Raw genomic sequence first — 15,350 nt, 5'->3', positions numbered from 1 at the left:
AAGTCGTTTTTTGACATTTTTTCCAAGAGATTTTTCCTAAAGTTTTTTATTTTACTATTGTAGAGCTTTTGTATAGTTAGGTATATTTTATTCCCCACTAGCTTTGAGGTATTATAATTTGAATATATATCTTATGTGAATTTTGTGCTGTAATACCAATAAAGTTATTTTTTCTCTTAATGGTACATTGCAGTTCGATAGAACCGGGAATGGTAAGAGGTTGATGAACTTTGCTTTTCTAATATAATTTTAATTAAAGTAGCAATGTTACAACTCTTCTAGAAATGCGGGATACAGATTATAACTAGACAGCTATTTATATGATCTTTATGTTGAAAATTCTGTGTATTTCTAATATGTTTCTTAGTTACTCCGTTTCATAAAATAAATGGCAGAATAGGTAAATTTTATGGTTTCAAGAAATTGCTTTTTCTAAGAAGTCAAAACTCAAAACCAGCTTAAAATGTTGAAGGTAATGGAAAAATAAAGTATCAATTTAATTTAGTATTCCACAATCATGAAATACATAATCATGGAATAGTATGTACCAAGCACTGTTGCCAAGTATTGGAACACATTTAATTCATTAGAGAGTTTCCCTCTAGCTCTTTAATCTTTTGTGTTCAGTAATCCTCCAACTTCAAATTCCATTTGATTTATTCCTTTTTAACTTTTTGGCAACAGTAATAATTTTTAGTTTCAGTCTGCCAGTAGTTACTCCCAGGGCTTTACAAGAAAAGCAGGACTTGAGAGTTGAGAATAGAAAAGAGGTAAAATGTTATACCAACAACACTTTTGCCATGAAATCTTTTTATAAAGTCAGATGAAAGACCTTTGAAACTCATTTCCTGAGACTAGCTAGGAAAGTGGAACTTGAATCATATCTAAGAGGCTTTACAGCTGTCACAGGTAAAGCAGGGGCCTGCTTTTGGAGGGGAAAATTTGAGAGGTACCTAGTTGGCTGAATTAGTAGCTTGTAAGTTGCAGTTGACCCTTGAACATGAGTTGGAACTGTGTGAATCCACTTAAATGTGCATTTTCTTCTTCTGCCTCTTCCACCCCTGAGATAGCAAGACCAACTTCTTCCTCCTCCGCCTACTCGATGTAAAGACTACGAGGATGAAGACCTTTATGATGATCCACTTCCACTTAATAGTAAATATATTTTCTCTTCTTTATGATTTTCTTAACATGTTCTGGCTTACTTTGTTGTTACAGTACATAATACATATAAAGTAAGTTAACTGTTAATGTTACCAGGATGGCTTCCAGTAGTTAAGATTTTGGGGAGTCAAAAGTTATACGTGGATTTTTGACTACGTAGTGGGTTGGTGCCCTTTCTGTCAGGGGTCAACTGTATTTTACCTTTTCTTGAGAGTTAACTCCATCTTCTAATTAAACACAAGGATAGAGGACCAAACCCAGTAGTAAAATGCTGCTTAAGTGTCATTCACAACTAAACATTTTTTTTTATGGAAAAAAACTTACTATTTTTTAAAAATTATTATGAGTACAGAATAGTTGTATATCTTTATAGAGTACATGTGATGTTTTGATACAGACATACAATGTGAATTAATCAGATCAGGATAATTGGGGTATCCATCACCTCAGGCATTTATCATGTCTTTGTGTTAGGAACATTCCACTTCCACTCTTAGTTATTTTAAAGTATACTCTCACTTATTGTTGATTATAGTCACTTTGTTGTGCTATCAAATGTTGTTCATTCTATCTATCTATATTTTTGTACCCACTAACTATCCCCACTTTATCCCCTCCTCCCTGCTACCCTTCCCAGCTTCTAGTAACTATCATTCTACTCCCTGTCTTCATGAAATCAATTGTTTTTAATATTTAGCTCCCACATGTGAGTGAGAATATGGGAGGTTTATCTTTCTGTGCTTGGTTTATTTCACTTAATATTCTCCAGTTCCACCCATGTTGTTGCAAATGGCAGGATTTCATTCTTTTTTGAGGCTATATAATATTCCATTGTGTATATATACCATGATTTCTTTATCCATTCATCCATTGATGGACATTTAGGTTGATTCCATATCTTGGCTTTTGTGAATAGTGCTACAATAAACATGGGAGTGCAGATATCTTTTTGATATACTGATTTTCCCTCTTTTGGGTATATACCCAGTAGCACGATTGCTGGCTCATATGGTAGTTCTATTTTCAGTTTTTTGAGGAACCTTTACACTTCTCCATAGTGGTTGCGCTAATTTACATTCCCCCCAACAGCATTTGTTATCACCTTTTTGATGAAAGCCATTTTAACTGGGGTAAGACGAAACCTCATTGTAGTTTTGATTTGCATTTCTCTGATGACTAATGATGTTGAGCATTTTTTCACATACCTTTGGGCCATTTGTATGTCTTTTGAGAAATGTCTATTCAGATCCTTTGCCCATTTTTTAAATCTGATGGTTTGATTTTTTTCCTGTTTAAGTTGTTGGAGCTCTTTATATGCTCTAGTTATTAATCCCTTGTCAGATGGGTAGTTTGCAAATATTTTCTCCCATTCTGTGCATTGTCTCTTCCCTTTGTTGATTGTTTCCTTTGCTGTGCAGAAGCTTTTTAGCTTGATGTGATCCCATTTGTCCAATTTTGCTTTGGTTACCTGGGCTTTGCGGATATTACTCAAGAAATCATTGCTCAGACCAATGTCTTGAAGTGTTTCCCCAATGAAGTAAACCTAATTTGATAAGCATCTCATTGACACAGTAGGAGAAGAGATTATATAATGAAAGTTTCTCGGGAGCAAAAGACAGTAAATGTCTTTTAACCACTTACTCATCCAGCGAATATGAAATGGCAGAATCTAGCTAGAGTACAACTCTAATTTTTTTTTTAGGTGAACATTTTACAAAAGTTTTTAGGATTTATTTGCCAAGTCAGTAATCCTTCCCCCTCTACCCCCAATAAGGAGTGCTGATAGTACAATCTCAAATATCTCCTGCTCAGGGCAGTTTGCAGGACCTTAACCTACAAGTTTGGAGGGGAACTATCCTTGACTAGGTTTTCAACCTTCTTTCTAAACCTTAAATACTGCTAGATTTATATATGGGACAAATCTAGCTCTAGTTCTTAAAACTACTTTGCAAGTAAAGATCCATATCCCTTATAAAGCATGTGATTCCAACATATTTCTAAGTCAAGTCTTCTCTGAACTTAAATTGTGTTTTTTAAAAGCACCCATTGAAATATGGTGGCCTGGAATGTAGAAAAATTAACATACATTTGCAGTTCCATATGAAATAGCTTGAAACTTGGAACCAATCTCTGAATAACTATTTTATTTGTCCTATGAGAATAAACACTCATATATAATTTATGGGCAAAAGGAATATATTGGTACAGGGTATGATCGAATGAGGCATGTGACCAAGAGCATTCAGTGACCATTTGGAGGATTAGCTTTTTGACTAATGCCTAATCCATATTGAACTAATCCATATTGAGAAGACAGTTGTAAGACCATACAGAAGTTGTTGGGATATAGAAGCACCAATAGTTGAAGTTGGATTGGCAGTGGCGGAAGATATTAGTCATTTACTTTGAAATTCTGACCTCCTTTCCCACCTTTTCCCACTCTCCAATTCCCTAAGCCCAAGGTGTAATTGCACCAAAAAATCCCTTAACCAAAAATGTAAAATTAATATCAGTAGACTCAATTACATAAACCCAATTCTTTTAAATTCATACTGTTTTTATTATATGCATATATGCAGTGGGGATTATTATTCTCAAAGTGTTTTATGTGGTCATGAGAAAGTGAACTAGAAACTATTCAGAATGATAAAAAATCAAACAAATGGGGCCTGTTTTTGTGTTCAGCACTATACTGATTTTGGCCACAAGATGGTGCTCTAATCCTGCACAGTTTAGCATGCAATGTGCCATTATGGGGAACAGTTTTCTACCTGCACAGCAAAGATTGTGTTTGTATATGGCACACGATTACAGTGAAATATGACTTTTCAAGGCCCCTTATGGCTCTAATATTCTATGAGTATGTTTACAGGAGCTGGCTCACTTCCCTTCAATTCACCTCTGATGCCAAGACATGGATTTTTGAGCTTTTTTATATTTGTTGGAAAGAGGGAAAATTGTCAGGCTGCCATAGATAAAACTTTTAAGACATTTGTTTTTTGGCCTCTTCTTGCTGTTCCTTTCTCCCTCCTTTCTCTGATAGGAGACAATGCATTGCAGAGACAAGGGAATCCTTTGTCCACCTTGACACTTCCTAAAACCAGGTGTAGACATTCTCCCCATCAGGGAGGCCAGCTCACGCATCCCTCCCCCTTCAGGGACGCCCACTGAGGGTGTTCAGCTGCTAGATTGCTGCCCAAGTTCTGCATCTTAAGGCCCATGTTGGTTTCTGTTCCCCTCAGCTGATCCCTGTATCATCTCTCCAAATCTTAGTTTGTAAAGACCCTTGACCATCGTCCTCTAGGACCTAGAGCTGTGGCACTTTGGTTGGGTATCACTCGAAAGCCATGGTTCTCCTTACAATACCAAAAATGATTGCTAGATTTAATCCCATCTTGCAAACAAACAAAAAACCCTACAATTTTCCAAGAATTCATGCAATCAGAAATCACAATCACAAGCACACATGTTCCTGATGGAAAAAAAAAAAAAGCTGTTTTGGCATTTGCAGTGCCTGTGCTTTCCACTAATGCATTTGTTCCTGTTCATTTATCTGCCTGCCTGCTAATGTTCACTAACAGAAGACTAATGGTTTAAGAAAAATTGGGGGAGAAAAACAAGTGAGAAAATTAAAAACACTAACTTATTCTTCCTTCAACTGAGGAAGAACTCTGTTATTTGATTATTTACAGAATATCATTTTCCTAGAGCTGTTGTACATTAAAATTGCAAATGAACTGAGTTTGTTGCATTTCGATCCTCTTCTGAGAAGACAGGCAATGAGGTCACTGAGAGTTAGAGGAGGATATTTCTAAGTTAGTGGAGAAGAGTTTGCCTGACTTTCTGATAATGCTTCCTCCACTTAAATTATTGATGTCAGCTTCTTCACACCCAGACAACGTGTCAGTGAGGGCCTGGAGACATTCAGCAGTAGACTGTATAGCACATAAGACAAATGTAGCAAAAACTCAGCTGACCATCATCAGATGAACTGGCTTGACAATGATGTTCATGGGCTCCTGACAATCTGCGACCAGGGCTCAGTTCTTGGTCCTAGGATTGTTTTTTTTTTTTGTCTAGGAAGGACCGGAACAAAGGCCTGCCACGCCTTGGTAGCTGGGATTATAAACTTCAGATGAAGGAGGTACAGCAGTAAGAAATAAATTCATTTCTATTTTGCTACCTAATATTCAGTAGTTTCATCTGTAAACACTAACCATGTATTAATACTTGATATGATGATGAACAGTGATTTCTCATAGCAAATTGTTCATTTAAATCATAATATCTGTCTCTCTTTTTCTTGAAGATTTGAGAGGGAGAGTTAAAGGAGCAGTTTGGGAATCTCCAAAGAAATGGGGCTGTAAAGCCAGCGGTGTCTTCCACCCTTTGGCCTCCCAAAGTGGATTCTGAATAGGCAAACCACACAGTGTGTCTTTCAGCATTCACAGAGGGTTGGGGACCTAGAAGTCATCTGCCGCCTTAGCTCTCACCTCTCTCCCAGCTGTCACCACCGAGCAGACCTAGAAGTGGGCATTTGCCGCTCGGCTGGCTCAGAGCAAATCCTTGCCATTCTTCAGTGTTTTAGACAACTTAATGTGGAGCTTATGTGTCATTCAGTTTTTCACTTTCAGAAAAACAAAGAGTTACTGGTACAAAGGCTACTCCCTTCTTCCTTTTTGTAGAGTTCTCTTATGATTGGGATTTTTTTCAGGTCACCTGTCATCATCTTTTCAAGACAGAGACTCTCAGGCCAGTAAGACATAGAGTGTCCAATGTATTTGGGTCAGTGCCTACTTTCTCTCTTCATTGTGTCTCAGGTGGAAGTACCCATCTTGTTAAGCGTCAAAAGAGTGACTTCACTGGTTGTGGCCTCAGTTTTTCCATAGGTCTACCATTCTGTTACTTTAGGAAAATTGCCGCCTGTCTCCTGTTCAAACTCAGTGTGACCTCTAATCTATATGATAAATTGTTTGCCCAAACATGTCTACATAGCAAAAATGATCGAGCTCAGGCCTGTAATCTTTATGGCAGTCTCCATATCTTAAATTTATTCCAGTTTTCTTCCAGGAAAGAAGCATTCATAAATTTGATCACTTTGAAGTAAGATAAGGCCTATAGACATTGACTTAAGTATATTTATCAAAAGGTAAAAGTTGAAGTATATAAAAAAAATTTAGTAAGAGATTTCTCCCCTAGTCCAGAGATTATAAAGAGGTTCAAAAAGTCAGCCAGGATCAGAATCTAGGTGTTGATTGATGAGGAAGATATAAAGATGAAGAACTTGGAAGAATCAAGTGAAAATATAGAGAGGATATTAAGATGAAGAACTTAGAAGGATCAAGTGAAAATATAGAGAGGATAGATAGTCTGGGAACCTTGATATTATAATTTTTCTAAGTTCTATATATTGTAAGTTTGAAACTTTACTATTTAATAATCAAAGAGGTACTCAGAAATGGGACCAGACACTTCAAAATTTAATGTGCTCAGTAAAATATGACCAAAATACTATTGGGAAGCAGCCTATCTGTATCACAGAATAGGGTCACTCATTTTGGCAATATAAAAAAGATGAACTCTCTGGTCCTTCCTGGAATGAGCACTGCTGGAGGAGCCCAGGGATTTGTGGCCCTGCAGCCACTTTTACATCTCTCATCCCCACTTTGTTCTGCTTCCACATCCTGTAAATACACTGCAGTAGTGAGCTATTTTGCTGTGCTAGGACTGTCTCTCTCGAAGATTAAATTACTTAGGGAAAGCATATATTTATCTCTGTACCTTCTAGTACTTGGTACTGGTAGGCACTTGTGATGGTCAATTTTAGGTGTCAGCTTGACTGGATTAGGGGATACCCAGATAGCTGATAAAGCATTATTTCTAAGAATGTCTGTGAGGGTGTTTTTGGAAAAGATTGGCATTTGAATCAGGGAAGAGAGCAAGGAGGATTCGCCCTCACCCAATGTGGATGGGCACCATCTAATCAGTTGAGGGCCCACATAGAACAAAAAGGCAGAGGAAGGGCAAATTCACTCTCTTTTCTGGAACTGGGACACCCATCTTCTCCTACCCTTGCCCATCAAACCCCCAGGTTCTCTGGCCTTCACATTGGATTAAGGGTGACATCATGGCTCCCCTGGTTCTTAGGCCTTCGGACTTGGACTGAGCTATGCCATTGGCTCCTTGTTTCTCCCGCTTGCAGACACTACATCATGGGACTTCTCAGCCTCCATAATTGCATTAGCCAATTCCCATAATAAATCTGCTCTTTTGTACTTATAATATATCTATATCCTACTGGTTCTGTTTCTCTGGAGAACCCTGACCAACAGAGAACTTGAATGAATGAATGGAGTGAGTATATAATTCTCATTTTATTGCCAACATTATTACTATTTTAAAGTATTGAAAATAATATGACTACATGGGAGCAGAATACTGGAAAACCGAGTCCGACTAGCTCTAAAGAGCGTTACTAACTATTGGCATGTTTGCTAGAATAGATGTGGGTTGAGGGAGCCCTTCAAAACAGTTTTTTGGCATTTACTCCTAAATAAGGGAAATAGTTCTCCCCTTTCTCCCTTCTCTCTTGGTTAGCCAAAGTGTACATAATTAAGTAGTTGCCAACAGCAAAGCTCAGCCCACTTTACAAATAAGAATTACAAATGGCAAACTGATGGAGTGTTGAATGTGAAGTTTTAATGTATAGTTAAAGAGTGACAAGTAGAGCTCATGGGCTAAAAAAAAAAAAATGCTTTAAGTTTTGATAAATGTTTTAAACCATTCTGATTTAGGTAAGACTACATAAATCTTTAAGAAATTAATGGAAAAAATCAGGCAAATGTTGTAACGTTAGAATTGTGATATTTGAGTTCAACTTGGAAAGTTATTCCAAAACCAGAAATGGTCACTTCAGAAAACACTACAGCCTATCACCAAAAAATGAAACATTCACTGTTCCCTCAGATTTTCAAAGTACATTAGTACCCAGCAACTTCATTCTGTGCTTGCTACAAAATCCCTATCCTTGCTGAGAATACTTTGCCATTGCTTGAGAGAACTGCAGTTAGGTTTAGAACTAGTATTACTGCGAGAGTTACTCCTTTGAAGGAATCTAAAAACAGAAGTGTTGAAGCGGGCAATAGTGTTTGATTGCCAGGTTTACAGGAAAAAGAGGAAAAGTCCAGGGGCTTTGAATTTCCTGATGTTTGCCTAAGTCCGAAGGTTTATTACAAGAGGCTGAAATATTTTTTTTAAAAAATGTCAGTTTCTTTTGTTGTATTTTCAAATAGTAGACAAATGGCTTTTTTTTTTTACTACTCAGAACACTTTATTTTTACTTTGTACAAAATACAAAAATGCAACTCCAAAGAGTACAGACAAGTAGTGACAGGCACACTGCACAACAGCAAACCTTGTCTAGCAAGACATTAGTTTTTTAAACTTTATTTTAGTGAATACATGCATTATATAAAACAACAACAAAAACACACAAAGAGACTAGAGATTTCCTACTTCTACCCCCAAAATAATGCTTGCTATCAAGACTTTGGATGGGGGTGGGGAAAAAGAATTAAAAAGGCAAATAATATTTTTTCCATAAAAAAGTAAAAGCTACCATAAAACATCTTTTTTTTTTTTTCTGTCACACTGATTAAATTTCTTCTGAAAAGCCACACATATAAACAAAACAAAACAAAAATCCTGAACTGGACAGACAGCAAATACTCAAGAGGGCTGTTAACCTAGGTAACAGTTCAGTAGTTTAAAGAATCTTTTAGACATTTTGAAGCTTTTCTATTCATTCCTCAGTAGAGTGTTCCAGTCATCCCACCCTTTTTTCCTTCTAATACCTCCCAGAACAGAAATGCTTGCATCATTGAGCCCGTTCCTAAGAACTAGTTTTGAGAAAGAAAGCAATGTACAAAAATATTTAACAGAACTATGAAAGATGTAGGAAAGGAGTCTTTTCTTCATGGCAAAGTAGTCTTTGCATGGTTTCTTTTGTATACTCTTCAGGGTTTGTTTATCTGCCCCATGAATAAGACAGCACCTACAAAATTAAAAGGAAATGATGCATGACTCTGTATATGAATAATCCTTAAAATAAGATTGCAGGTACTATATTTAAGGGAGGGGAAGGAGCCATGTTTAACCTATTATCAGTAGTACTGACCAACAGAACTTTCTGCAATGATAGAAATGGTCTGTATGCTCACTGTCCAGTATGGTAGCCACTAGTCACATGTGGACATAGAACACTTGAAACGTGGCTAGTGTGACTAAGAAATTGAATTTTTAAAGCTAAGGTTAAAGAGCCACCTGTGGCTAGAAGCTCCCACATTGGACTGCTTAGCTCTGGAGCACATTAATCATAGGACATTAAAGATGCAATGAGATAAAAGGATAAGGAACTATCCTATATTACTAATCAAATAAGATAATAAGCTAAAATCTATTAGTGCCTGCTCTGTATCAACATGAAGCCAACCTCTCCACAAAGACAATCATATACTTCATAATTATACTAAGAGGTAGGAACTATTGTATCCTTATTTTAAAGATGAAGCTAAAGGTCAGAGCCAAGTTTCAACCCATGACTCAGAGCTAAGATCTGAATTAACAATTCCCAGGTCATAACAATAGAGTGGGCTTACAAAGGTTGAAGACGTGTAGCTTCTGGCAAAATTTACAGCATTTATAAACATATGGAAAAATCAATAAATGTCAAAAATGCCCCAAATGCTAAGCCTCTCGATATGTTCAAAATAGCAACAACTCCCAAAACCTAAAATCCTGTCAGTGTTTAAAAGATTCCGTTATACTATAAACACAGCCTTTATTTTCCTATCTCTTTAATGTGGGTGGCTGTATTATTCAAGGTGTTTGCAATTATTGACACAAGGAAAATGGATCAAGGGCAACACTGTTGGATATAACTATGACTGCAACATACCTTTCTGAAATCAAATGCGTGAACAATAGAAGAGGAGAATCACTTACCTGTAGGATTGTGTCGGATGAAAAATAGAAAAGGTCTGTCTACTATAAACCAGGGAGGCGATGACCTTGCAATTAGAATCGCAGCTGTGGGAAGAAAAGGAAAATGTGTCATACACCCAGTGTGAAGTCAGCAAGGTAGTTAGTTTGATGGACCCTCAGATGCTGGTGTTTGAGGATACACTTAAGGCCTGTCCCATAGGCTGGCCGTGTTGTAACAGGCTCAGTGGTCACCATCTATTGAGCACCTACCATGTGACAGGCCCTTTACGTTAATGTCTTATTTATTCTATACAAGCACCGTCTTATCTGATAAACATACCCTCATAGAGTTCTGATGAGGGTTAAATGACATAAAAACATACTAAAGCTCTTAGAACAGTGTTGGCCACTAAATAAACATGCAATGCATATTCACTGTTGTTATTAGCTATTTTTTATTCACATCATCTGCTTTGCTGATGAAGCCCCTTGGTCCTTTTTCACCTACCCAAATCCTTTCTGTATATCAAGTTCAGCCCAGTTTTTAGCTTTTTTGCCTATCCTTTCTTCTTTGGTACATCATTTAGGTTTCCTTTGCATGGGCAATGCAGACCACTCACCTGGGACCTACTACCTTACATTGCTGTCCAACTTATCAGGTGTAGACATCTGACTTAGATATCAAACGCCTTTAGGCTCACAGGTCTTAGCCATTGCTCTGCCATGCTTACCAGTGGAGGCTTCCCTTTAGTAATCCTGAGCCAAGGCCTGCAAGGAGGGTAGGCGTGTGGCCTTCCTACCACACACCTGCTGCAATGGCTCAGTCCTCTTCCTCAAACTCCTGACAACTTGGCATTGACAACTTGGGGTTGATGTTATAAAGGAAACACCTGCAGTTATGCTGGGGCAAACCACTCCACCCAGGGTTGTTAAAAATAAGTTAGTAGGTGTTATGACTGAACTGTGTTCCCCTAAAATTCATATGTTAAATCCTCTAATATGGCTGTACTTGGAGACAGTACCTTTAGGGAGGTAATTAAGGTTAAATGAGGCCATAAGGGTCCTATTCCAATAGGAGTGGTGTCATTATTAGAAGGGGGACAGACACCAGGGATATGAGGACACAGTGAGGAGGTGCCATCTATAAGCCAAGGAGAGAGATCTCAGGAGAAACCAAACCTGCTGACACCTTGATCTTGGACTTCCAGCCTCGTTCTGTTGTTTAAACCACCCAGTCTACAGTATTTTGCTATGGCAGCCCAAGTAGACTAAGATAGCAATAGCAGGACCTGAGCAGTTATACAGAGCCTTGCACTATGATTGGTTTAGCACTCTGAATTACTATCTTGAAATTCTTGATAAATTCAGAACAAGGAGCTCTGTGTTTTCCTTTTGCACAGAACCCCATAAATTATGTAGCTGGTCCTGATAGTTATGCTAGTTGGCAAAATTGGTCGATAACTTTGGCAAAATTTAGATGTCACTTACAATCACCTAGAAAAGACAAAGAACATTTTAACAATTCCAGCTGTCTTATTCTAGATCTTTGTTGTAAATGCTATTTTAAAGAAATAAAAAATGTTTGTTTGAGAAAAGCAATAAGGCAAGTGTAAATGGTACCTTTTAATGACCAGAAATATTGGACCCAGTTATAAATGTAGCAAGATTTTCACTTTATGAGCTCACAGAGTTTTGCCAGATCTAATTATCCAATCTCATATCGATAATTAGGGGGGAAAAATTGTCTTAAGATTGTTCTATTTTCTCCTTCATTATATAGCCCACTGAGGAGAAAGCAGATGCGGATGTTCTAATTGTCAAGGAAGGTGGCATAGCAAGCCTGCCGCAGCTCAATGGAAACTAATGCTTTGCTTTGTCCTTCATAGACCTAACTGGCTATTTTCCTATAAGTACTTGCTGTTATTTTATGTTTCAATTCGAAGATTTTTTTTCTGCCAGTAAGAAGCCAGAATGTGCTTTATCCTCCTGAGAGCAGGGGTCAGCAAAGTACTGCCATCAAGCCAAGTCTATGGGGACAAATCTTGTTTGTATAAATAAAGTTTTATTGGAACATGGCCACATGGTTCACGTGTATTGTCTATGGCTGCTGTCATGCTACAATGGCAGAGGTAAGAAGTTGTGATGAAGACAGTATGGCCTAAAAAGCTGAAATGCATACTATATGGCTCTTTACAGAAGTTTGCTGACTCCTGTCCTAGAGGAATTTCTCTCACTGAAATGCTTTTCTTTAATGAAACAGATTCTGAGCTTCTTGGATGCAGGTCCTTGATCTGTCTGTACTCACTGCCATCTTCCAAGGATGAACCCACAGTGTCTGGCTGGGAACAGGGCTCATTACATATATGCTGAATTGGTGACTGAACGGGAGTGTGTCTGCCTCCCTGCCAGAGCTAGCCCTGCCACGGGACCCAGTGCTTACTTGTAGCTGCTGAAGCTTTGGTTCCATCTTCACTGACTTCAATTTTTGCTTTTTGCAAGATGTGAGAAACATGGAGGTTTTCTGACCCTGTTTCCAGAAAATAAAACAAAATCAGCATTTGTTTGATATTCAAGTCATCTTTTGGCTGGAGAAGTAACCTCAAAGCCATGGCAAATTCCAATTCTTAAGAACTGTGAGGAGATGTCACCTCTGACAGTCCTGGTGACTGAAGGCCGCAGACAGCTGTCACTTGTGAATTTCAGTCCCTGCTAAGTAAACTGTGATACTCACTTCTGGGGAGGGGCGCCCAGGCCCCAAATGTTTTAGTGCCTCTATCAATCCAATTCTGATCAGTAGAATTTTATGAAAAAAAAAAAGAAGAAAATAGCAGAGATTTAAAAAGGAAGCCCAATTTTCCAGAAGCAGCAAGGCCACACTATTAATTTTCAATCACAGAATGCAGACCCAGAAAGGATTTGAGACAGCATTTACAGATGGGGAAACTGAGGCCCAAAGTGTTAAGAAATCTGCCCACAATTCATACAGCCAGTTAATAGGAGAGTAAATGCTGACTTTTCACAACCACCACCGTTCATGTTATAGGCATGTTAGTGTCAGAGAGTGTCATGTATGAGAAGAATTTAGATGCTGGTGGAGGATGGGATGCAGAAATGCAGTTATGCCTCAGGGAACTTCTAGTGAACTCACTCGATGTGCCTGATAGAAGTAAGCAAGTATTTGAGAGCTCAGATATCTTGATTTTTTTTCAAACAAAAGGAAAGAGTTCACATTTGAAAACAAAGAGAAACTAACATCCAAATGAGAGCCAAATTTTTAAGTATTAATAATAGAGGCAATACATGAACTACTTTGTGTCATCACTGGGGCATCCCATGAAATGTACACACAAAATCTAGGGAGAATGAAGCATGCTGATTTAAGTGGTGACAGTTGATAGTATCATTTGGTGATATATCAAATTAAACCTTGGACAGTTTTAGGTCCATACATTCCTAATTCCAACCTTTTCTTTCTAAACAAATCAAAGACTCATTTTGTAACATTTTCTTCAAGTATACAAATAAGTTTTAAATTGAACATACTTGTTATTTTTGCAAAATTTGCCTTTGATGAATCAAACATCTCGGTAATACCAAGAACTTGCAGCGGCTCCTTCAAGTCTATCTGTGCTACAGCTGTGAACCTAGCACAAAAGCAGAAAATAAGGGAAAAAAATCACTAGGCTATAAATGATGCAAGTAAGATCTGAACAGCAATCTGAATTGTTTCTCAAATTTTAATCCCCAAATTTAAATTCCAGGTAAGTAGGTAACAACTCATCTCTCGAACATTGAGTTGGCAAATGGGCAGCACACACCAGCAGCAGGTACGGGCATTCTTACCCTCTCGTGCAACAGGGTCCCTGTCCCAATACTTGGGAAGATCTACAAAAGCACTTCTCTTACACTATGTGGAGGTTCAGAGTATTATTATATCCAGAGATATCTCAGCACGCTGGAATATCTATAGTTCTTCCCCACATCCATTTTGACTGTGGTAAGAAACATCATCCTTAATAGGACTGGAGATGGTCAGAACAGAGGCGACACATTCCTGATAGTTCATGTTGGGATTCTGAAAGCATTTTACTGTTAAAACGGGAGCAAACATTAGGCATAGGTGATATGGTATTATATTTGGGTATAATATGGGTTTATTGGATATTTGTACCTTATCTGGCCTTGGGGCCATATATATGTAAATTTTATTTATTAAACCAATTGTTAGAGGATGGTTTACCAGATTTACTTTCATCCCGTAAGCCTCCTCCTGTTCCTCACCCACTGAGGCCTACTGTGCCATGATCTTACTCGTTTATGTCATGCATTGCCTAGTTCAAGGCTTAATTTTACCAAAAAAATAATAATCTTGGGAGGATTACAAGTAATTATTGTGACTGTATTACTCTGATTACTTAACTCAGTGACTGAAGAATCAAAAGCTATTAGAACTCTCTAGTACCACCGAGGCCTGGGTTGTTAGAAGCTCTGGAGAGTGGGAGAACAGTTAACGTTGCAAAGTTCACAGAGAGGGGACGACATTCATTGCCTCCCTCACAGGTCTGGACAAAGCATTCTCTGAGCTCTCAGAAATTTAGGATTCATACAGAGTTTGGGATTACTTTTCCCTTGGCTTCAAGTCATAACAGCTCAAATGGCATCTATATTTTAGTTTTAGGGTATAACAGAAAAACTGCCTTAGGTACTGATGTAAGAATTCTGCCTGGATGGTTTCAAAATATTTCTTTACCACCTAGCTTTTGGGCCTTGGTCTTCAGCAACTTCCAGCTATAACTTAAGGAATAACTAAAATGAAGTTCCTTATCAAAATACATGGAACTCTATTAAACTTTATTGTACTTTCATGTATACTACATATACATGTTTTTCAGTCTTTTGAACACACATGTATTTTTGAAATACACATGTGTTTTTAAGTCTTTTGAACAGAGGTATGTTAAAAGCTATCACTGTGTCATGAAGAGTTAGCACTAATCTGGAGGTTCAGCGACCAAAGCTGCCTTCTCTCTCTTTTATCATCATCTTACCAAACCACCAGTGCAGGGATTCAAAAATAAGTTTTTAGAAAAGCACAGCCTGGTATTCCCACCGTGCAATTTCTGCAAAATAAAACAAGGCTTCATCACATGCCATATTTTTGCATCACGTTGTCCGGTAGCTACTGGTTGGACGATCCCATCGTT

The 15,350-nt window shown here is 37.9% G+C and overlaps 1 protein-coding gene and 1 long non-coding RNA gene across 3 annotated transcripts in view; one reads left to right on the top strand and one right to left on the bottom strand.

The window, feature by feature from the left end:
* Positions 1-1,003: 1,003 nt before the first annotated feature.
* LOC123643538 lies at positions 1,004-12,746 on the top strand. Its single transcript, XR_006736824.1, has 3 exons — positions 1,004-1,155; positions 5,245-5,308; positions 11,927-12,746. It is a non-coding gene; the product is annotated as an uncharacterized LOC123643538 (long non-coding RNA).
* The window catches only part of SERPINE2 (serpin family E member 2), a 59,059-nt gene continuing 52,183 nt past the window's right edge, over positions 8,475-15,350 (bottom strand). For both annotated transcript variants that reach the window (XM_045559102.1, XM_045559103.1), the window contains exons 6-9: positions 13,690-13,790; positions 12,587-12,673; positions 10,168-10,251; positions 8,475-9,217 (exon numbers count right to left, since the gene is read on the bottom strand). In XM_045559102.1, the coding sequence (XP_045415058.1) occupies positions 9,180-9,217; positions 10,168-10,251; positions 12,587-12,673; positions 13,690-13,790 (310 nt within the window). In that variant the 3' untranslated portion in view covers positions 8,475-9,179. The remainder of the gene's footprint in view (positions 9,218-10,167; positions 10,252-12,586; positions 12,674-13,689; positions 13,791-15,350) is intronic.

The sequence above is a fragment of the Lemur catta genome, chromosome 8 (assembly GCF_020740605.2).
Source record: "Lemur catta isolate mLemCat1 chromosome 8, mLemCat1.pri, whole genome shotgun sequence".
Taxonomy (NCBI): Eukaryota; Metazoa; Chordata; class Mammalia; order Primates; family Lemuridae; genus Lemur; species Lemur catta.
This window is presented reverse-complemented; position numbering and strand designations above follow the sequence as displayed.